This window comes from Gracilinanus agilis, chromosome 4, assembly GCF_016433145.1.
Source record: "Gracilinanus agilis isolate LMUSP501 chromosome 4, AgileGrace, whole genome shotgun sequence".
NCBI classification, from domain to species: Eukaryota; Metazoa; Chordata; class Mammalia; order Didelphimorphia; family Didelphidae; genus Gracilinanus; species Gracilinanus agilis.
The window spans coordinates 413,231,063-413,255,321 of record NC_058133.1 but is presented as its reverse complement, the minus strand read 5'-3'; the positions used below and the strand labels follow the sequence as shown (position 1 = coordinate 413,255,321).

The window sequence follows — 24,259 nt, the reverse complement described above, 5'->3', positions numbered from 1 at the left end:
AAGAGAATCATCTCTTCCTGGCCTGTTCCTTTAAAGGGGTATTAATGCCATTTTCTTTCCTTGCCCTCTGATGTGTGAGGCCCAGCCCATAAAAATTGAAGTCAGGTGCTTGACCTTGCCTCTCTTGTGGTCCTTTAGGGAAATGCTTTCCAACAATTATTTGCCATGATGATTATTCTGAAGGGTTTAAGTAATGTCCTCTTTTATCCTTTTCAATTGGTATTTTTATGTGTTCTTTTTTAAAAGCTGGCTTTAATTGTGTCTTATGCTCCACAAATGTTTATTGTGCATTTTAAGCCTGGAACCTAATTGAGGTTTGACCTACAATTTTTTTTTAAACCCTTACCTTCCATCTTGGAGTCAATACTGTGTATTGGTTCCAAGGCAGAAGAGTGGTAAGGGTAAGCAATGGGGGTCAAGTGACTTGCCCAGGGTCACATAGCTAGGAAGTATCTGAGGTCAAATTTGAACCCAGGACCTCCCATCTCTGGTCCTGGCTCTCTTCCCAGCTGCCAGAGTTGTTTAATGTTTGTGGCTTGATTGATCAAATTCTGAAAGTAACTCGTTTGAGGTCACAGATGTATCTCTTGGATTCCACTTAAATGCTCTATTATGCTTTCAAGATTTTACACATCTATGAAAAAGAACATTTCCTTTGGAGTTTGTTACATTGTATTTATGTTGTACAGATCTAGATTAGTTGTCTCCACTCTAACATGAACTTCTTGATTGAAGGGAGAATGTTTTTGCCCTTCTTTATTAGTAAATGCTTATTGACTGACTATTTTAATGTTAAACTCTAAAATTTTGTTTTATTTAGTTCTCAATGCTGTGATGCAAGTTAAACTGCTCCAAGATCTGGCCAAACTTCCCTGCATTTTGGCAAAATTATGCCAGTACCAAAGTCTCCCTAGAGTTCTTCATCCAGCAGTAAAACCACTAAAGGAATTTGAAAAGATAACGTGCACAACCCTGACATTAAATCAAAACTTAGGTTTATGCTTTTCCGAAACAACAGCTGGTGGTTTGAAATGTTCATTCCCTGGACACATCAACTGGAAAATGTCAACTGCAAGCATAATGTCTCAATTGAAGACTGTGTTCTACAGAGTTGGAAAAATGAATGTTCCATCCGTGAAATCTTTTGGTACTTCCAGGAAAATGAATTACAAACAAACTCTGTTGTATAGAGAGTGGCCTATGAAAATACTAAAGACGTGTTATTCATCTATGCCACCTGGAAAACTAGAAGTTCAACAAATCAAGAGACCACTAAAAGCATCTAGGACCAAGCAGCCATCCAGGGCTAACCTTCCACTTTCACCTGTAAATGAGGTAAAGTTCATATTGTTACTGAATTCTCCATTTAATAATAATTATACAGTCTAAACAGTGACTATAACACAGTATCTGTATGCTGGTATTAGAGAATCAACAAGTTAAACTGACTTACCTGGTTTTCATTTTTAAGACTTTTGACATGCCTATAGGAAATCAATTACTAATGTTTTAACTGTTGTTAATAATGCATATAAAAATGCGATATAAGTATACATGGAAAATTTTCTTAAATATTGATCATGATATACTTCAAAGCTTAAAACATACTGATAGAATCCTTAATTGGTGGTTCTAAAGATACTTCCAGTTCTAAATCTAGAGGTCTTTACTTCTTTGATCCTGGTATAATCACCTCCAGAAATATTACATATTTTTATTTTAGTACCATTCATGCATACAGCTGATCACTTCCTTATCTTAAGAAAGGGGAAAATCTAGTAATATAAGTTGGGAAAATGATAGGTAGGCCTCTGCTATTCATTTCTTGAAATATAATATTCAGGTATTTTGTTTCATTGTGGTTTTTTCTGGGAGGTCAGTGAATGATTCTCAGATTCTTTCTAAGCTCTATTTTTTCACATCAGTTGATTTTTTTTTTTGCATATTTTTCAGGTATTCCAATTTTGCTGAATCTTTTTTAAATTATTGATTATAACTTTTAATTATCAAGCTCTTTCTTCCTCCGTCTTTTTTCCCCAGGGTATCCACTATTTGCTAAGGTTTCCCAAATGCTCCTTTGGAATTTTTCCTTTATGGCTCTTTTTAAATTCTTTATCTTTTCCATTTTTAGGCCTTTCAAATCCTTTCGGTGTTCCTGTAGCCATTCCATTTTCTTTTCTGGGGTCCTAGTAGTTAGTTATTACTAAATTATTCCTTTTTTTTCTGGGTTTTATTCTGAGATAAATAGCACAGAAATAAGTTGTTGCTGTTGTTGCTTTAACAGCAAATGATTTATGTAGCCAGAGAAAAATTTTATGCAATTACATGGAATTCTGTATTAATATCTTTAAATTACATATTGCTTTACAGTTTAAAGACATTGTCCCATACATTTAATATTTCATTTTCATAGATTTGTGAGGTTGGTGGGACAGGGTTTATCTTCATTTTATATGTTAAAAAAACAAGCTGAGGGGAGTTGTGACCTACTCAGGGCTGTTAAGTAAAACAGTCCAGATTTGCATCCCAGCCCATAGGGTCACATGACCAGTGTTCCTTTATTCATTCACACTAACAGAATAGAATTCCATATATAATTTTTCCCAACTTCCAATCCACAAATTATTATTGGTTTGCAAAAGTTTGTTCCCTACTATCCCTTCTTGATAGTAACTAACCTCTGCTCAATAAATTAAGTCAACATTAAGTACCTGCTATTTGCCACAGTACTAGTGATAGTCAGTAAATATTTATTAAGTACCTACTAAGTACCAGACTCAGTGCAAGGACTAGAAATACATAAAGAGACAGACCATCCTAGCCCTCAAGGAGTACACAATGAAGGGGAGAGAGAGAGAGACAAGAACTTATATACAGGATAAATAGGAAGTAATTAAGAGAAGGAAAGAAAGCATTCGACTTAAGAGGAGTTGACAAAGGCTTCTTATAAAAGATGGAATTTTAGATAAGACTTAAAGGAAGCCAGGGAAACCATTAGGCAGACATGAAAAAGAACATTCTAGGCTTGGGAGATAGCCAGAAAAAAATACCCAGAGCTGAACAATAGAATGTTTGTTTTGTAGCAGGGAAGCCAGTGACATACCAGACTGAAGAATACATGGTGGGGAGTAAGATATAAGAAGACTGGAAAGGTAGGTTCTGATGGGCTTTGCATGCCAAACAGAGCATTTTGAATTAGATCCTGGAAATTATAGGGAGCCACTAGAATTTATTGAGTGGGGGTAAGGGGAGTTGGGTGGCATGGTCATACCCACAATTTAGGAAAATCATTTTGGTGGCTGAATGGCAGATGGAGTGGGGAAAACTTGTGGCAGGCAGACACCCCCTCTTACTCCGCCCCCCCTCCCCCCCCCAGCAAATTATTGCATTAGTTCAAGTCTGAGGTGATGAAGGCCTGCACCTGGGTGTTGCCAGCATCAGGGGGAGATGAGGGTGTGTTCAAGAGATCCTGGAAAGGTGAAATGACAGGATTTGGCAACAATTTGGATATGGGACAATGTGAGGTAGTGAAGAATCAGAGATGATTCTTAGTTTGTGAGCCTGATAAGACTGGGAGGATGATGTTGCTCTCCACAGTTGTAAGCAGCAGGATGGGGAATAGATTTAGGGGTAAAGTTAAGTTTGGTTTTGGACATGTTGAGTTCAAGATATCTATTGGACATTTAGTTATAGCCCTCTAAAAGGCAATTGGAGATGTGAGTTTGAAGGTTGAAGAGAGTTTAGGGCAGGATTGGTAGGTTTGAGAATCATCAGCATAGAGATGGTAATTAAATCAATGGGAACTGACAAGATCACCCAATGAAGTATCTAGTAGTATGGAAGGAGAAAAGGAGGCCCAGGACGGAACTAAGTGAGAAGGCTTCTAAGCAGTGAGAATCCTGGAAAAGGAGAGGCCAGAGTCAAGAAAAGCACTTGAGAAATTATTTCAATAGTTCTGAGTCCTGAACTAGGAATGGGAATGGACAAATGCTAGAGATATTGTGGAGGTAGAATTAAAAGACTCTGAAGACATCGGATGGGATGGAGAGTAAGGAAGAGGAGAAAATCAAAGAAAAATTTTGAAGTTTTGAGCCTTGGTGAAGGGTATGGTGCTAATGCCATTAACAGTAATTGAAAATTTAGAAGTCAAATCAACAAGCATTTATTAAATACCTGCTATGTGCCAGGCATTGTGTTAAGAGTTGAGGATATAAAGAAAGGTTTTAAAAAAACCCTGCCTTCATGGAGCTCATAATCTAATAGAGACAGTATGCAAATAATTATGTGCAAACAAAATATATACAGAATAAATTGGAGATAGTTTTAGAAAGAGATTTGGGGCAGGGAAAAAACAAGGAAGAAGGATCAGATTTTAATTATAGATAGTTTGATGTACCAGTGATATCAAAATAGAAATTAGATATAAGATCAGATTCCTTTGCCTCCTTACATAGCAACCCTGACATTGCCAGGGCAGATTTACTTAAAGTAATTACTTTATGTTTACCTGAGACTAAGATCTCTTCAGAGATTTGGGGGGAAATAGGCGGCACAGTGATAGAAAGGGTTATGTGAAAAAAGTATAGAAGTTCTAGTAGTTCACAAGCTCATTAAGTGATAAACTCTCATGGACCTATGAATTGAACTACAAATGCCTACCATTATTAATTTGGTTCTTTGGAACACAGGGAATGTTATAGGATTTTTGGTGCTATGAGTCTAGAGTACTATATAAATCCCTGATTCAGAAAAGAGAGGGGAGTGAAGTATCAGTTGTTTATAAAATACTATAAATCCTTTATAAGCATTCTACATTTTACATAGGATGAAATACAGACTTTGTTATACATGAAGGGAAAAAAAAGGAAAAAAACCCACATCCTTAGGTGAAATACCATGGGGAATATTCATGCCATATGAAGTATTAAAAAGGGGTAATAGGCCAAGGAATCTTTCTACAAGATTTTCCTGTGCCATGAATAGCTTTTGTTTATATTGTATTAATAATGTTTTTGTGATGGTGCCATGTTGGCAAACTTATGGCATGCATGCCGAAGGGAGGGACTTCCCTTCCCCTCTCCATGAGCCTAAGGACATTTCTCATATCACCTGCCCCTCTATCCAGTAGCCCAATGGGAGTGCTTCCTCCCTCCCCTGTCTGGGATAAAGCAGGGTACTCACATGGGCACTCAGTCTCTAAAAGGTTCTCCAACTGTCTTAGTGCCATGCACTATGCTAGGAATTTTTTTTTTTTTCATAAAAAGGTAAAAGACAATTTTACTGTTATGATTGTGAGGCACTCACAATCTAATGAGGAAAACAACGTGTTAGTAACTATATACAAACAAAGTATATCCAGGATCTTTAGTAAAAGGAAAGCACTATATGGGGAATTGGGAAAGACTTCTGATTGAAAGTGGTATTTTAACTGAGACTTCAAGGAAACCAGGAGGTGGAGAATAAGCAGTGGTGTGCTGGATATGTCTTATCATCCTTTTTAACCTGTCACTGGCTTTCTCTGATTTCATAATACCATGAAATGCTAGTAAAAATTGGAGTTTAGTAAGTAGTAAAATTCCAAATAAAATAAATAACATTAAAGTACAACATTAAATAACATTAACTTTCCAGTCGTGTGACCCTGGGCAAGTCACTTGACCCCCATTGCCCACCCTTACCACTCTTCCACCTATGAGACAATACACCGAAGTACAAGGGCTAAAAAATAAATAAACAAACAAACAAACAAACAAACAAATAAATAAATAACATTAAAGTTGCAGAGAATAAAGGAGAAATTTTAGTGATACTTGTATAACGTCACAAAGTACATATTTTCTCCAATGATAGAACATTGTGTCTTCATTTATGTGTACATAAAAGTGTACTGTAATGCTTTCCTTTTTCCATAGCTGTTTAGCACCACCTACTGGAACATATTTTCTTTAATCTGAAAAACACACAGAATGCCTTTTACAGAGAATATTACTGAGAGACTTTGACTTATTCAGTCCCATTCTTAGATAGGTTTGGCACATCCACTTGGCAACAAGATAGTGAATAGTCATCCTCATACCTAAACTCTGCGTTCCATTTTTAACAAAAATCAATCACCATAAAAATTTATAGTAAAGATTTTCATGAAACTGTAGGAGTTTCATAAATTTAATGCTACAGAAAGAGAAGAGAGTTCAAAGATAAAGCCCATACTTCAGCAAAACTAGAGATTTTTAAAAATTACTTTTTATTGTGACTAGAGGTGGTTTTTAAAAATTTTTACAACTCCAACATTCCCCAATTTCTCTCCTTCTTCTCCTTCCAGTGAGACATATTTTATAATTAAAAAGAAAAAAAAGGGGCGGGGGGGGGAATTAGCAGAACTAGCCAATATTGAAAAATCTACTGTTACTTGGCTGTGTTCCTTTATCTACCACCCTATTCTCTCCCCCCCTCAAAAAAAAGCCTGGAGGGAAGTGCCTTTTCATGAGTTGAGACATTTTAAAGCCTAACTAAAGAATTACCTGGGAGAACTTATCTAGTGAGATAATACCCTCTCCATTGGAATAAGTCCTGAGGCAGAGCTGGCCTGACTCAAACATGCTTTACCTCTAGATAACTTCCCCTTGTCTGGAAGGATCCCAGACCATACATCTACCCTGTTGCTATCACTGCTAATCTTGCTTCACCACCACCCTGCTCCTCCCTCCCCTCTCCAACCTTCTTTCTTTGGATTGAAGATCAATCATCATTTTCCTCCTCTTTGGGAGTATGCAAGTCAAGTCAGCAAGCATTTATTTTATACCTGCTAAGTGCCAGGCACTGTGCTAAATACTGGAGCTATAGAGAAACCAGTAACTGCTCTCAAGGAACTCACAGAACAATTTTAATCTATCCTAATGAAATATTAAGTACGATCCCAAAAAGTGGTAAGTAGAAAATAGAGGTTATGTTTCAAAGAGAGTGTGTGCCATCACATTCTCTAGTAAACAAAAAGAAGAAATGTGTCCTTCTGACTCTAACATTCCATGACTATTAATTGTGTGCTCATATAATTTTAAAAGAAAACAAAAAAAACTGTTTTCTACTCCTTATGCAAAAATATTCCATTTTTACCAAAGGATCAAATTTAAGGACTAGAACTCATTGCTTCCCATTGATTGAAGTGACTATCAATACATATGCCTTCTCTTTTTCATCCCCACCAGCTAACATCTCCTTTTTCCTTTGTGGTTAAGAAGCTCAGTTGTTAGCACCCTCAGAACACTTCAGAACTCATAGTAACTACCTACACATTCTTCCTATGATAGGCCACTTTGGGTTTTTGAGCATAATCTAATAATCTCTTTATCTCCAACAGTTGTAGTTACTCTCCTGGTACCTTTTTTTTTTTGGCTTATGCTGATCACAAGCATTGCAGGGTGAGATGACCAAATATCCTGTGAAAAGAAATATTTCTTATTTCCTTTGGGCACATGACAAAGCCAACTCTTTTGTTTGGTGCTCAAAGGAGAATCTGTAAGGTATCCATCCATATATATGCAACTTTTTATGTCTTTTATCTTGTGTTTATAATGAGAACATTAATAGTGATACATATATATGTATATATATATATGGCAGTTATTCCATTGACTTGTGAACTTTTCAGTAGTTAGAAAAGGATCTCATATTGAGATTACCAATAGATAAATTAATCCTTACAGGCATTCTAAGAAAATCAAGGGAGTTTAACATCCTCTGGCTATCTATCTGCTTTTCTATCACTCACCCCTATGATTGTACAAGTTTCAAGAAAAAAAGCCTCACAAAAACTAGGGTCGTGTATTTTCTTTTTTTTTTTTTTTTTTTAGCTCTTTAGAACCCAAGAATTCATCACTTTGTGGTCAATGTACTGATGCTGCATCTCAGTACTTAGATAGACTGGTCCTCTGACAGGAAGCTATTCCCAGAACTATAGTTGGTGCATTTCCTGCCATTGCTTTTGCTTTGTTAACATATAGTAGAAAAACCATATCATGGAGTGAGAATTAGTGTTTTTCTTGCTTATAGGTGTTTGTAAAAGCAGGTATAAGTTAAGATGAAGTATTTGGACATTTTTGTGGAGATTTTAAGAGAAACTACTGGACACTTTAACTGCACATAAATATCCTAACATTATATCAGAACATTAACCCGTTTCAGCAATGACCAAAAAACAACATGAAATTAGTAGGTTATAAAGATGATTGCAGTTACAAAAGCTTCAATTTAACCTATTCAGACAAGCCATCAAAATGGAAAATGGAAAAAGACAGAAATTGACCTTCATTTTCATGGGTTCCTATAAAAAAATGTTGTGATATAAAGCAATTATCACTTGTTCATCTTTTGGAGGATGATTTTCAGATATATCAAGGGTATATTTGTTGAAAATGAGAAGGGAATAGTCAGTTTTCACAAATGTTTTGTGCAGCAGCACATCTTGAAAGTTTATGCAAGTGACTAGAAGGTATAATGAATACCTAACCCTTGTGTATTGGATTCTTGTTAATTAATCACAAAAAAGGTGGGGCATTTGTCTCAATAAAAAAGCAAACTAGGAACTGGTAGGTGGCAACAAATAGGTGGCTCAGTGGATAGAGAGCCAGGCCAGTAACCAAGAGGACCTGGCTTCAAATGTGCTGCGTCCTAGGGCAAGTCACTTAATCCCAGTTTCCTAGCCCTTTCCACCCTTCTGCCTTGGAACTAATACCTAGTATCAATTCTAAAATAGAAGGTAAAGGTTTCCCCAAAAAAGGCAAATTATAGCTCTCAAAGCTTTCCCTGAACAAGGAATCTCATGCATGTAGTAAAAGTATACACAATCCCTTGATAAATGACTGTTCATCGACCTTGTGATTGTCATGAAAGGCATAAAAATGTGGAAATGGTATTTGCCAGAAGTGTTTGCTACTCTCATTGAGAATTCCCTAGGCCAGGGGTTCTTGAGCTTAACCTTTTTTGTGTATATCATTGATCCATTTTGAGAACTATATTACTAAATATATAAGTATATAGAGATAGATATGAGAAAAAAATTATATTGGAAGTTATGGAAAAAATTTTTTTTTAAGTTCATGGACTCCAGGTTAAGGATCTATAGTATTAAAGTCCAAAAAAAGATTATCTACACATTTTAAGGTATTCCAAATGCTCATGTTGGCAAATAATACTGTGCTAGTTGCATCAAGCCCCAGAACATTCCTAAGTCCGCCAATAAGATCCATTCACTGGAAAGAAATTGCCCTTAAATTTCATACAGGAAAAAAAAAACCAAATAGGTAGAAGATGCCTATTCTACTGAAATGTAGTTGAAGGTACATTCCTTTGAGTGACTGTATCTGTACACATTTCTAGGATAGGTACTAGAAATAGTAAGTTTGACCCAGAGTGGAATAGGGAGAAGAAATTGGGCTAGTATTTTCAGTGATTCTAAAATGTTAACTCAATTACCTCCTCCCTCACTCCCCACACAAAAACAAAACAAAACAAAACAACAACAACAACAACAACAATCTTTGCAACACGAATATTTTCCCAGTGATGTTGGATGATTGCAAATTTTAGAGTACTGAAACTCTGAAGAATGAAACTTTTTGGTGATCCAGAGAGCAATAATGAAATACATGGGTAGGAGAATCAGGTTTCAAATAGTGGCAAAGGCTGCAGCAAGATTCCTGCCTAAGAAGGTAGATGAGGTAAAGTAGAAGCTCTCAGGCCACAGAACAGAAAAACACTGCTAGGCCTTGTTACAGGTAGACACCCTTGGTCCCAATGGCAATGGGCAACAACACAAGTCTCAGTGACAACAGATGACCCTGACTCATGAGAACCAGTGACTGACTAGGTATTATATTCACTATAGCCCTAATTGTTGTTGCTGCTGCTGCTTCTTAATGTCATTTCTTCATGTCACTGTGAAGTACTAATTTTCGGCATCACCCACATCACCAAAGTTGAGGCCTATGACTTCAGATCTTCAGTCTCCCACATTTGATCTCTCTGGAGAACATTGCACTGCTGCTGCTTGTTTTCTGTTTTGTTTTTACTGTCACTGAGGTTTATTTTTTCTCCCTCAGTATTTCTTTACAGTTCATTAATAACCCTAAATACATTTAAGTGGAGAAGGGTTCCCTAGAAGGTATTTAGGACATTACCACTAAGAGGTCTGATAAGAAAATTATTTACCAGTGTCCCCTGTGATGCAAGCTAGGTTAGTTCTTTTTCTAAAAGATACTGAAACTATCCTCAAGACTTAACTGATTCAGGGGCCCCAAGGTATTGACAAATAATTGACATTATTTCTTAGTCTTCTGGGTACAAAAAGCCACAAAGAGGTCTAGCTTCAACCTGTAGCACTTGGAATTTTAACCAATAAATAAATTTGAAGCCATTTCCTTTAAGAATAACATATTTGGGGGCAGGTGGGTAGCTCAGTGGATTGAGAGCCAGGCCTAGAGACGGGAGGTCCTAGGTTCAAATCCGGCCTCAGACACTTCCCAGCTGTGTGACCCTGGGCAAGTCACTTGACCCCCATTGCCTACCCTTACCACTCTTCCACCTATAAGTCAATACACAGAAGTTAAGGGTTTAAAATAAGAAAAAAAAAGAATAGCATTATTTATTAATAGGAGCCTGTGGTCTGTTAATAAAGCATTTCATCAATCATACCTAGCCTCTGCAGGTAAAGCTGAAGTGCTCCCTGACCCTCTTTTATAAGGAGGTATGCCTTCTTTCTTATTGGCATGCCAGTTCCATCTTCAGACTTCACCTCTCAGTCCCTGTTGGTGGTTATTTTGAAAGAGGAGATAAACCTAGAAATCTCAGGTCCTCCCTGATTACTTCAAGGGGAAGGAGGATGGGGTAAGGTAAGAGAAAGAGCTTTACTCTTCAGGTATCTGAACCTGTAGCTTCACCCAGCTAGGGAAAAGCGGCCAACCAGCCTTTCACTGCTAAGTTAAGAAATTAAATGTTAATGAGCTTTTGAAGCCCAGCTTCTTCTAGCAATCTTTGGCTAGAAAAATATAAATTGTCTCAATCATATTTTCATTGGCTCTTTTCCCTCTTGTGGGCCTTGTCACTCCAAATCTAGATGATAATGTTTAGGGAGGACCAAGAAAGCTTATGCTTTCAAATGCCTTTTGGAGAGTGTTTTTGCTTATAGATTAAAAAAAAAAAAAAAAAACAGTCTCTACCAGTCTTAAATACTGACTAGCCCCAGCTGAGTTAGATACCTTAAGGCTAATCACTTTAGTTCAGGACCTTCCTGACTTTCAGAAGTTAGGTGTTTGGGGAAAATGAATGGTTTCACCTAGAAACATTGCTAATAGATAATACGGTTGAACATTTTTTATTTTCCCTGATGCTTCATTGGTACCACTGTTAACTGGAAAAAAGCACAAAACTATTAAATAGTCAGAAAAACCACTCTTTAATTAAGGAAAGGGGTACAGTGCTAAATTAGGCCTCTACGAAGAGCTGTGCACCGCTCTCCTGAGGATTGAACTCTGGTTGCTCTGGTCACTGACCCCTGAGAGAGCCAAAAGTGCTAGATTGACAACTCCAAGGAGCCATTAAAGTGGAAAGGCTTAAATACCTTTCTAGGGGATCTCGGGGACTAAGGATGAGAGGATCAATTGACTTTACTGTGGTAACAAAGGAAAATCAGGGGTCCCAGGCAGGAATCCCAGTGAGGGGCTGATGCTTTATAATGGATGCAAAAGGGAAAGACCCAGCCAAAGGCCCAGGGCCACTTTGGTAAAGGACTTTGGCCTAAGGGAAGAAACCACAGGGATGAAAGACAAACACCTGATAAGGCATCTGCCACCCCCACTTAAACTACTTTAAGGTCTATTGTTAGTCTGAGACTAGTGAAGTTGGACTTTCCCTCAGGGAGAAACAAGGTCAACCTGGGGTCTTTCACCTTTAAGCTAACTAAACTGGGGGGGGGGTCATTAAATCTTTCTAGGCTACAAATTTAGGGTCTTCTAGATTCCAGGTCAACACCACTATGGTTATCTCAGGCACTCAGCTGAATCATCTGAGTGAGTGTCTTTCCTGAATATTCTAGATGTATCCTTCACCTGCTATGGTGAAGTAAATCTCCATTTGTTAACTATATTATACTTATCTGTATTAATTCTGTGTTATCTTATATTGAGGACAGACTAGTTGTATTAAGGTCCAGCTCTGGAATGACCCTTCAGGGCACTAGTCCATTACCAGTACAGAGTAAGTTAAACATGTTGGCTACAGTACTGGTTGCTGTACTCTCAAAAAGCCCTTTCCCTTCAGATTTTTTATTTGTTCTTTGTACATTCTTGTATTCTGTCTGTGATTTTGTATGTGTAATTCTTTAGAAGCTGAAATTCTGTCAGTGCTAAGTAACAGCTCTGTATTCACAATGTGCAGGTCAAAACAAAGAAGCAGCCTTGTCTGAGACAGAAATCCTAACTTTTGTCAAGAATCCATAGGGTGGAAGAATGGAAGATCATTTGGTGCTAAGGAATAGGTATGAGATTAATCCTAGGGAGAAACCTGTATTCTCTAAGTATAAAAACAGATCTTGTAATCTAACAAATAAAGATTTGGATCAGTGAACAAAATGAGCCTGTCTATGTGGAATCTAAGAGAACCCCAAGTTTAGTCAGTTTGAAAGATGGAGACCTCCAAGCTTGTTCTTTGTTCCCTAGAGAATCTACCCTAAAGGGAATCAGCAGTTTCAGACTGAATAATAGACCTTAAGATACATAATGGACTTAGCTAGGTGGAGTTAACAGATTTTAATCAAATGCTAAAAATATCCTTTTGTCCCAGTAGCTTCTCCCTTTGTATCTGAGACCCTTTCCCAAGAAGACCCAAACCTGTGCAGGGACCACCCTTTCCATTGTAAGTAGTCCATTCCCTTACACCCTATGTAAGGTCTGGCTCTGGTTTCTTTCCCAAGCTGTCTGTGTAATTTGAGCACTCCCATTTCCTTGTAGCTATGGTCAATCAGTCATATTTCCCTGTCCCTAGGTTCCCCAAATAGTATATAAATCCTCCAATTCTTTGGTCCTTCGGAATTGACCAGTCTCTCAGCACAGTTGGCCTTCCCAGGGGTCAGTGACCAGAGCAACCAGAGTCTTGGGGCTCTGTGTGGCTTTGTAGCACGCGGCTCTGCCTGGAGGCCTTGAGGAAAGCATTGAACCACTTTCCTCAATTAAATTTCTGACTATTTAATAGTTCTGTTTTTTCCAGTTTAACAAGACCCTTGTAGTATGTATGTGACTTCTGCCTGAGTTACTTTAGGGTCTAAGGCAAATTTCCAAACAAACTTGAAAGACTAGATTCAAAGCACTGTCCTACAGAGATAATCTTGTGGAGAAGGAGCTTGAAGAGAAATTGGGAGGGAGGAAGGGGGACTGGTTTTTACTAACATTTAAATACCATGAGATTTTAATAACTTGAGAATAACACACTAATTTCTCACTCCACACACTACCTAAAGGAGAGCTAACAGTCTGATTAATTGTGATGATTATTTTGGTCCAGAAAACTTGATGAGTAAACTTTTTTTTCCTAGTAGGGGAGCAGGGTATGAAGAGTGGGCACTTTAAATTCAGGATGTGGTAGGTTTTTTCTTAACTATTTCTCTTTGAGTTTGGGTTGAGGTGGGGCTGCGTGAAGTGGAAATTTAAGGGGACCTTGAAAATATCAAAGTATACCCTCTTTAACCACTATTTTTAAAATGGGAAAAATCATCTTTAAAATGGAATGTATTTATTGCATGAGAAATGTGGGGCACTGCCTCAAGTCAGCCCTCAGACAAATGCCCCCCAAAATTTAAAGAGAGAGCAATATGGCCATGTCTGCCTTGGATGTGCCAGAGAACCAACTCTGATACAATCAATGTTCCTGATACAAAATGTTTCCCTGGTTTACAGAGAAACTCCCAACTTTTAGGAAAATAAAATAGAATCAACATTTCTAGAAGTTGGGGAACTTTTGATAGCTTTACACAATGGACACATTCAAGCAAATTAGCACCTTCAAGAAATTGGAGAATAGCTTTACAGTGAATACATTCAAGAAAATTAACATTTTAAAGAAACGATGACTTTAGAGGGAGACACCTAGAGGAGGAGTTCAGACAAGTATGACAAGCTGTTGGAAGCCATTGAGAGAAGAAACCAAGTCTCTAATAGATATTTTTATCTGAACCCCATCAAAAGATCAATGCAGTCCATGAAGGCCATGCTTTGACCTTTCTATTCTGCAAGTCAGAACCAGACCTGATGGGTTATTTAAGATAAAAATCTTGATTCCTCTTTTGATTCCTTTTATGATCCTCACCTTTAAGTTTTTAGTAAACCATCAATTGAGGAGTTAACAACTTTTCCTCAGAGAAAAGAGCAGAAATCAGTAGAAGCTGGCCTGGCCCTGTAATCTCTTACTAGACAGTCAAGGTCAAAGTAGGCAGAGTTGGACATCTTCATATTCAGAGAGGTACTTTCCACCCCACACCCCACATAATCTCAAAGGCTCATTTTTAATGTATCTTTCAAAATATGGAATCTTTTTACTAAAATAACTTTTAGATAAAGTGAGGCTCATTTTTAACCTTGGGACTTTTTTTTCATCCAGCATACCCTTCATGAGAAAATCTTTTGTATAATATATGCCAAAAGTTAGGTAATTCTGTAACTATGATGTGTCTATGCAGCCAAAAACTCCTTTGTGCTTTGTGTGGATTGGGTTTTTTGAATACTGTATAAATAAACTCCATGCTCATTGCCAGCAGAGCAGCAGCCATGAGCTGACAGACAGAAGGTCTCCAGCATCTTTCTTTCTCACCTAAACCATCCCTTATCAGATTCCTGGAGCTACTGGATAGCTTTCAACAACAAACATTATACAGCATTTGGAGTTTTCTACAAGTATGATATAAATAAGGGTGGAAGGTGACCAGGGAGGTAATGGTTCTGAGATCATGAGGATCTATTTAAAGAACTTTGGATATTTATTTTGAAGAAGAAATAACTTAATGAGGGATCTATTGGAGCCCTCTTCAAGAACATTGTGTGGAAGAGGGATTCAGTCTCTTCCACTTGGTTCTAGAAAGCAGAACTCAGAGCAGCAGGTTGTAAGCTCAGTGCAAGGGAGCAGCTAGGCGGCACAATCGATAGAATGCCAGACCTGGAGTGCAGAGGATTTGGTTCAAATTTGGCCTGAGATGCTTCCTAACTGTGTAGCCCTGGACAAGTCATAACCTCATTTCACCTTTGCTTTTCTACTTTAGAGTTGTTACTAAGACAGAAAGTAGGGGTTAAAAAAAAAACTCAACAGAAAGAAAACTCAGTAGTTAGAATTGTCAAAAAGAGGAATGGACCAGAAGTCATCAGAATTTCAGAATATTTTAAAATGTTCAGATTTTTAAAATAACTTTTTCAATCATTTTATATAAAAATAGATTGTTGTTTAATATGTATTTCAAACTTGTACTAGGACCTGGTAGAAGACAGAACCTTATCAAAAGGGATGACACTTTCCAGGCCAAGGAATCTTGGGGCTGACTTCACTGCTCTAAAGTAGAATTAGCCTGTAATATATCTAGTTACAACTATAAAATATCTCCAAGAATAATATTACTTTGGATAAATCATTATTTATTTTTAAAAACTTGGTGTATCTGGAGTTCTAGTTCCACAAACTTAATAAAGTGATATATCATCATGACTTGAACCATTTAGTAACCTATCTTGTGTTGCTCTCATTGGAACAGGATCTGATGCACTGCATAGCCTTCGCAACAGCAGATGAATATCATCTTGGTAATCTGTCCCATGAATTGGGATTTCATGGATATATGGAAATAACCAATTTGCCTAGAGGTATATTTTCTAACATGGAAGCAAGATATGTTAATGTATTAGAAATAGAATTTGTTTTAGAGAAGGAGTTGTATATGACTTATTTAAAGAATTCTATCAACATTTAGTACCTTCAATCAATTAAAGTCAATTTATGCAAGTAACATTTATATGAAAAATAATGTATTTGGATATACATCAATGATCATAGACAAAACTAGCAATGTTTTTACATTATTATTAAGTACTTTTAAGGTGGGAAGTCCATTTCCTTTTATTATCAAAATTTAAAACTACATTGTTACAAAATTACTAGTCATAGGGATAGTGATTAATAAGGTCTTTTGAAGTAAATTGCCCATTGCTTATACATGCAAATACTTTAAAATTATAATCCATGCTGTTGTAACCAGATAGATTCTTTTAAAATACAAAATAAAAGGAGAGAGTCCCTTAAAAAGAAGTGGTAGTGGTGGTGGTCAAAGTAGTCACATTTTAGTAATGATTTGTAGAATGGTCTCAGCTAGGACTATTTTAGAGAACAATGTTTGAATAAAAATGTAATGATAGACTATAAGACTATAAAAGAGGAAGCTTAACAAAGTAGCCACGCCTCGTTGTTCCTTGACCCCAAAGAACATGGTCTACACCAGAAATTCCACTGTATTTTGATAGCCTCACGAATGAGAATACCTACTCTGTTGTTTGCTTGCTTGGACTGACATAGTTCACATGGAATGCTAAAGCTGTGTGTTCAGAACCCTTCCACTAGAGAGCTACAATGGCAACCACTATCATGACATTGTATTTCAGCAGCATTACTTTCTTCATGTCCAAACTGACCAGGGTCTACCTGGGCTTCTAGACAAACCATCATCTCTACTCTATGGGCAGCTTTATTGAAATCATTCTACCCTTACTTGGCATTTTTCTACATACTAATAAAAGTTGCCCACTTCCACGGGCATTTAAGTTGATTGTGGATCACAAAGAACCGATGTTTAGGATTTGATTTCTCCCAGGACTATCTGGGGGAAAGATAGAGGGGAGAATTTAAAAAATTAAAATATCATTCTACTTAATTTTAAAAAAATTATTAAATAGGGTAGTAGTTCTCATGGAGAACTTTTAAAGGTTATAATCATTCAAAATTTGTCATTATCCTTGTTTCCTTATCTTTATATATTTACCCTATAGACCTGATAGACTTATTTTAAAATATCAAGGCTAGGTGGTACAAGATCAAAGTTAACTTCAGATATCTACTATTGGCATGATTTGGAACAAGTCACTTAACCTCTGCTTGCCTCAGTTTCTTCATCTGAGAATCAAATAAGATAATAATTGTAAAGCCCTTAGCTTAGTACCTGGTACATAGTTAAGTGCTATATAAATGGCAGATATCATCATTATTGTTATTAAATTTATATTCTTAGCAAAATACATTAAGGAAAAAATATCTCTTTAAGATTTTTTCAGTACTGATTTTGAAATAATGCTAGAATTATAGGCACTAGTACAACTTCAATAGTTACTAAGTGGAGCGAACTATAGAATCAAAGTGACTATTAATTGGACAGTTTTATACAGTGTGAAGTATTGTTATTTAATCTTTTCTTATACGTTCCTCATTCCTGATGATGTCTTTCTTTGAGAAAACTTAGTAGACAATTATGTCATATAATGCATATTTTGGAGTACTGGTCTTAAGAATTTCAATGAAGTTGTTTTTCAGAACAACTAAATGAGGGGGGGACAAAATTGTGTTTGAAACATAGCTTTTTCATTTATTTTAAATATAGATGCAGCAAATATTTTGGTGATTGGTGTAGAAAATTCTGAAAAAGAGTATGATCCTGGAACAATCTTTTTCTTCAGGTAATACAAAACACCCAATCTATTAAAGCAATTAAGTCTAATTTCTAAAAATTACAACCCTCTAATTTTGTATAGTAAGTGGGACAGTGAGCCCTACTTGAGATGTGCTAAGAAACTTGCTATTTAAAAGAATCCTGTGATAATCCTTTTGCAAGGAATTCTTTAAAGAAGTGAATAATTATTCTCTCGTTTGTCTTTTTTTTTTTTTATCTTAAATTTTTCCTATATTGGACATACATAGTAGAACATGTCTATAAAAACCTTAGATTCTCATTATAACATATTGCTGGGCAAGTCCCCATATAAATGTTACTGTCACTATTGACTAATTTATCTTTTCCGCACTCTCACTATTTCTTGTGATTTCATGACCCATTTCCTCTGGTCTCCTGACATTACTTTCCAGCTCTTTAGAGGCCTGATGAGTTGGATTCCATCCAAGAAACTTTATCCAGCAATTTCCAGACTAATGTTGATTCCTTTCAATGGGCATCAAATTAGGCAAATTCACCCGTGGCTATATATATAGGCTTTACACTCTGATCAAGTCTTAAGCAACTTTGAACAGTTTAAGGCATCATCACAATTCTCTCTCAGGCATTTTCAGTGTGGCTCAATCTTATCCATCCCCCACTTACCTGGAGCTCTGCTTACTTCAGTCATTTTGCTATGTATATTTTCAGAGAATGTTCTCGAGGAGTTCCTTTGTCATTGCTTAGGAACTACAGAAAATCTATGGTTAATGCTGAAGAAGGATGCTAAAAAATATCTCTGCACTATCTAGGTTTTGATATAGCCTGATTATAGCTAGTCTGAATTGATCCAAATATACAAGAGTACTGGGAGTAGCAACTACCTGGGCATTAAGGAAGCACTATAAAAACTAGTGATCTTAGAAAAAAACAACCTTTATTTAAGCATAAAATTGTTGATTTAATTTTAATTTGACCTTTGTATGTTTTGTCATTTCAGTCTGTATTAGACAAAAATGTCCATTACTTTCCCCTGACAAAGTCAAGAACACTTTAATGAAAAACTGTTTTCATTTTAGCTAGTCTAGGTAGAAACCAAAGTTTCATATAAGGTTTTTTTAAGTTTATTCATTTTAATAATACTTAAATTGGAAATAGTCTTAAGATTTATATGAATATGATTTTTTATATTAAACAAAATAATGTAACATTTAAACTTAAGGGATGATCCTTTCATTTGTCTTATACAGGGAAGGAGCTGTTGTATTTTGGAATGTGGAGAATAAAACTGTAAGTATGAAAATAAATTGAAAACTCAGTAGCTTCTGGGAACACACTTTTAATTTTACCGAGCTATTAATTATTTGTCATAGTGGATGAGAGCAATGGGGCAAATGATCTAAAGCAGCAGATAAATCTAAACACCATTTCTATTTGCTCTTTATTACATATTTTCATATAGATTTGTCTTCCTAATTATGTTTTCTTTTGTCTTATGTGAAACCAAAGGTAGCATGGTATGGTTGGAGAGAGTTAAGACTTGAGTTCAGATTCCTATTCAAATACTTAGTAGTGGTGTGATCTTAAACAAGTCATTTAACTTCTCTGCAACTCAGTTTCTATAATTGTAAAATGAGGGAATTTGACTGGATGGCCCCTTCTAGCTTTAAATCTGTGTTTTTATGAGTTTTACAAAGTAGTTTGGTAGAGTGGGAAGACATGGACTTGAAGTTAGGAGAGACCTTGTGTTCTAATGTACTTCTGACATTTATTAGTGATTTAAATATCTAATTAATTTTTAGTTTAGGTCACAAACTTTTTGAACCCCAATTTCCTATGTTAACCTGAGAATTAAAAACTTGTTCCTATCACATATGGTTGTCATGAAATTCTGATGAGACAGCATATAGAGAGTTGTTATAATAACTGATGGGAGAGAAGGTTGCAAGCATAAGCCTGTCTGTGATTAAGATCTACAGCACCTAATCTACACATTGAAGTGCATTGTTCATTGAGAATAGTTTTGGTGTGGAGAAGGGGGATTGTTTTTGTTTTTGTTTTTCAATTTAAACTTTGTGGAAAATTATACCTTGCCAACATCAAGATCAGGATTAAGTTGTTATTAAAATAATTGAACTTTAAAAATAAATGTAAGTAGCCAAAAAAATTACCAAGTATTATGAAAAAAATGCTGATTGTTTTATCATACAATACTCATGTAATTTAATTCACTTCTTATTTTAAGTTGATATTTATTTTCCTCCAGATGAAACATGTGATGCAAATTTTGGAAAAACATGAAGTTCAGCCTTATGAAATGGCACTGGTTCACTGGGAGAATGAAGAGCTTAACTACATGAAAGCAGAGTAAGCAACTTGTTATTATCTACACTAACAGCATCTCCAGTACTCCAGTAGATCTCTGATCTCATTAATGTAATAATCCAGCAGAGCAGATTGCAACCCACCCATGTAGGCCTATCCTATCTTTTCTGCATCCTCAGTAAGTTCAACATAGGAAATCTACCCAGCAAGCCAAGGACCTTCCGTGAGTACATGTTGACATTTCAAGGATATCAATGGTGCAAATATAGGCTGGCCTTTGGTCATTCCTTTTTCTTGCCAACTAATCAGTCTATCTTCTTTAGTCATAAGCTACTTGGACATTCTCTTTACTACTTCTCCCATATACTTTCTTGTTTATAATGTCTTGCAACCTATTCATGTCTATTATAGACCCCTTCATTACTCTTTAGATTATCCTCATGTTGAATTATTCAGAAGCTGCAGTAATCCATGATAGACAAAATTATTATAAGATCACTGGAATAAAATGGAAGAACATTGGCATTAAAAAATGAGCCTTTTTTTTTTAAGGGGGAATCCAGAACTTTGCTAATTCCCAAATGTAATCCAGCACTCTTCCACCTGTTCAATTCTGGTTCTTATTCATTATCCATTTGCAGAACATTATCCTGCATTGTCAGAGATATCACACACATTCCCACAGACGCACACACACACACACGCACACCGCAGAGATGAGCTATAGGTTGCTTGTCTTACAGTATACTGTACATATACATTGAGCTCTATATGCCATCCATGTTATAGCATACTATAATTCCAGACAAAGGGAATTCTTTATCCACGTAGCTTTTCCTCTGTGAATAGTTAGGCCAAACTCTTGTGAATCTCCATTGGCAGCTTTACAGTGTTCCTGGGCTTGTAAGTGTGTACACAATGCCATCTACAAACAAAAGCATTTAAAGGACCTTAACATTTAAGGAATCATTCTTTAACTTGGACTCTATCTGAATTCTCTCCAAGAGAGTGGAGGATGCTTCTGGGGAACCCTGTCAGAGCCCAATCTTCCAGATGCCAAGGAGCCATGAGGCCTCTGACATCCTCCCATAGTACACATGTGTGCCCAGGCAAAGGATGGGGCTGCCCCTGACCAAAATAGGTTTTCTATAGGAATAATGGGTAAAATTTTATATTAAATTCACACAGAGTTCAGGGTCAAAAGCACAAAGAGAATTAGTCTTACTTTAATTACTGACATACCACACTATGATTATTTTTTTATTCTTCTTACTGATTATAATCTCTTATATACAGTTGTTCAATGAACTAACAACTGGGCTATCTCTTATTATAAATCACACAGTTACAAATTAACATGTTAATTTAAAAAATTATCATAAGCTAATTGATTAAATTTCTTCTTACCCTGGGTAGGGAAGAAGGATTTATTTAGAAATTAATACAGACATTAAAAAAAAAAGATGACCTTGAAATTTTTTTCTTATCAAACCTATGATTTCCTAAGGACTTCCTGGAGAGGAACTTCTTCCACCTATGCAGGTTGATACTGAAAGTTGTAGAGAATTGCCTGCCTAGGTTATCAAGATGTTAAAGTATATTGCCCAGGGTTCAGTATGAGAGAGGAGGGACTTGAGCCCAGGTCTTAATATCTCCCTCTTTATCTATTCTGCTGCACTGCTTCATCAATAAAAATTGGTTAGAATATTAAAATATGTGTAATCATTTTCATTTTGATGATGTTATTTGGGACTCATTGTGTCTGGCACCTACAGATTCTTTTCTTTAACAAAGTAGTTAAGAGGTATAGTGTAGTCTTCAAGTCTTGCCACTTTCATTTCTTACTCCCGAACCACATTTTCAAGCATATTTTTTGCTATTCTCACTTACGATCACTTGTACATTGGACTTGCCAACTTTCAAAGTATATATTGATTTAAAGAATTTTATCAAATTCTTTATGGAATTTCTCTTTAACTATTCATCCTCTGCAACAAATAGTGGACCATTAACTGCATTTATTTATTTTCTTGGTCTTATTGCAGATATTTATCTTAAGCACTGCTTTATTTTGCTGTAGCTTCCTAAAACACCTACTTTACAATAAACTTAACAGTGGTAATAAAGCAAAAATTATTATTAATTTAGTATTTTAAAGAAAAAAATGACATACTTATTGTCCATGAAATATAATACTAGGCAGATTTCTTGTGTTTTTTTTCAATAATTATATATGATTCATGTGGAATACATATTTTTTAAAAAGCTTAATTAATGCTTTTTGTTTTTGTATCATAACCATTTCTAGAAATACCTAACTTCCTATGCCACAAACTGAAACCTCCCTTGTAACTGAAAAATAATTAGGTAAAAAATACATGTTCAGTGAACATATCAGAAATGTATATAAATATTACATCCTAGGATTCCCTTTCCTCTTTGCCAAGAGGAAAAAGTAAATATGTATTCTCCAAAACTACTATTTTTTCATTTATGTAGTATTTCCCTTTCCTTAGTGATTTTTGCATTTGTAGTCATGTATATTGTCCCATTGGTACTGCATAAATTCATACAAATCTTCCCACATTTCCCTGTAGTCTTCATAATGACCATTTCTCATAGTTCTTTAATATTCCATTACAGTCATCATGCTTTTGTTCAGCCTTTTTTACAATTGATGGATACTTTCTTTCTTGATGTTTGTTATCACTAAAAAAGTGCCACTAAATATTTTTGGTTTATATTGTATCTTCATTTCTACCTTTGACCTCTTTGGGGGCTGTATTGTAAATTTGTATTTTTTGTTTAACATTTTTTTCCAATTGTATGTAAATACCATTTTCCACTTTTTTTTAAATTTTGAGTTCAAAATTGTCACCCTTCCTGAGAAGACAGTTTCATATAGATTATATGTGTGCACCAATGCAAAAATATTTCCGTAATAGCCATGATGTAAAAGAAAATACAAACAGAAAAAAGTATGCTTCAATCTGCATTCAGACTCCATCATATCTCTCTTTGAAGGTAAATAACATTTTTCATCATAAATTGGAATTGTCTTGGATCTTTGTATTTCTGAGAATAGCTATGTTATTCACAGTTGATCTTCATACACTATTACTGTTACTGCCTGGGTACATTGTTCTCCTGGTTGTGCTCAATTCATTTAAGTCTTTCCAATTTTCTCTGAAAGCATCCTGCCTATCATTTCTTACAGCACAAAAGTAATCATGTAACTCAGTTTATTCAGCTGTTCCCTAATTGATGGGCATCTCCAATTTCCATTTCTTAGCCACCACAAAAAAAAAGCTCCTATAAAAATTTTTGTATATATACATTCTTTTCTTTAAAAAAAAACAATCTCTCGGGATACAGACCTAGTAGTGGTATTTCTGGGTCAAAGGGTATGCACAGTTTGATAGACCATGGGTCATAGTTCCAAATTGCTCTCCAGAATACTTGAATCAGTTCACAACTCCACCAGCAGTGCATTAATGTCCCAGTTTTCCCTTATTCCCTCCAATATTTATCATTTTTCTTTTATCATATTCCGTATGTCTGAGGTAGTACCTCAGAGTTGTTTTCATTTGTATTTCTCTAATCAAGTAATTTAGAGTATTTTTTTCATATGACTATAGATAGCTTGGATTTCTTCATCTGAGAATTGCCCATTCATATGGCAAATGGCAAGAACTAGGCAATTGAAGTTAAGTGATTTCCTCAGTTACATAGCTAAGTAGTGTCTAAGGCTTTTCCTTTAAAAATCTGGATGTTTAGTATTAATGTTACTTCATTTTCCATGGTACCTGTTAGCAAGATGTGGATTCCTTGCTTATCTTTTTTAATTAGATCTTCTTTTACTTTTGTTAGTCTGAGATCATGATTGATGGCACTCATGCTTTTTTTTAGCCAAATACTAATAAATTCTTCTCTAGCCCCTTACCTTTCCTCTATGTGTGTTTCTTTGCTTCAAGTATGTTTCTTTCTTTCTTTTTTTTTTTTTTAAATTTTAAACCCTTAACTTCTGTGTATTGACTTATAGGTGGAAGAGTGGTAAGGGTAGGCAATGGGGGTCAAGTGACTTGCCCAGGATCACACAGCTGGGAAGTGTCTGAGGCCGGACCCGAACCTAGGACCTCCCGTCTCTAGGCATGGCTCTCAATCCACTGAGCTACCCAGCTGCCCCGTTTCAAGTATGTTTCTTAAAAACAACAC

At 35.9% G+C, this 24,259-nt stretch overlaps 1 protein-coding gene across 4 annotated transcripts in view; it reads left to right on the top strand.

The window, feature by feature from the left end:
- The window catches only part of RMND1 (required for meiotic nuclear division 1 homolog), a 51,861-nt gene that overhangs the window by 10,258 nt on the left and 17,344 nt on the right, over positions 1–24,259 (top strand). For 3 of the 4 annotated variants that reach the window (XM_044671692.1, XM_044671690.1, XM_044671691.1), the window contains 5 exons: positions 821–1,335; positions 15,782–15,890; positions 17,672–17,747; positions 18,970–19,009; positions 19,986–20,086. In XM_044671692.1, coding sequence (XP_044527627.1) covers positions 835–1,335; positions 15,782–15,890; positions 17,672–17,747; positions 18,970–19,009; positions 19,986–20,086 — 827 coding nt within the window. In that variant the 5' untranslated portion in view covers positions 821–834. Of the gene's footprint in view, positions 1–820; positions 1,336–3,083; positions 3,153–15,781; positions 15,891–17,671; positions 17,748–18,969; positions 19,010–19,985; positions 20,087–24,259 lie in introns of those variants that run through there. The other variant, XM_044671694.1, reaches the window with a different exon arrangement.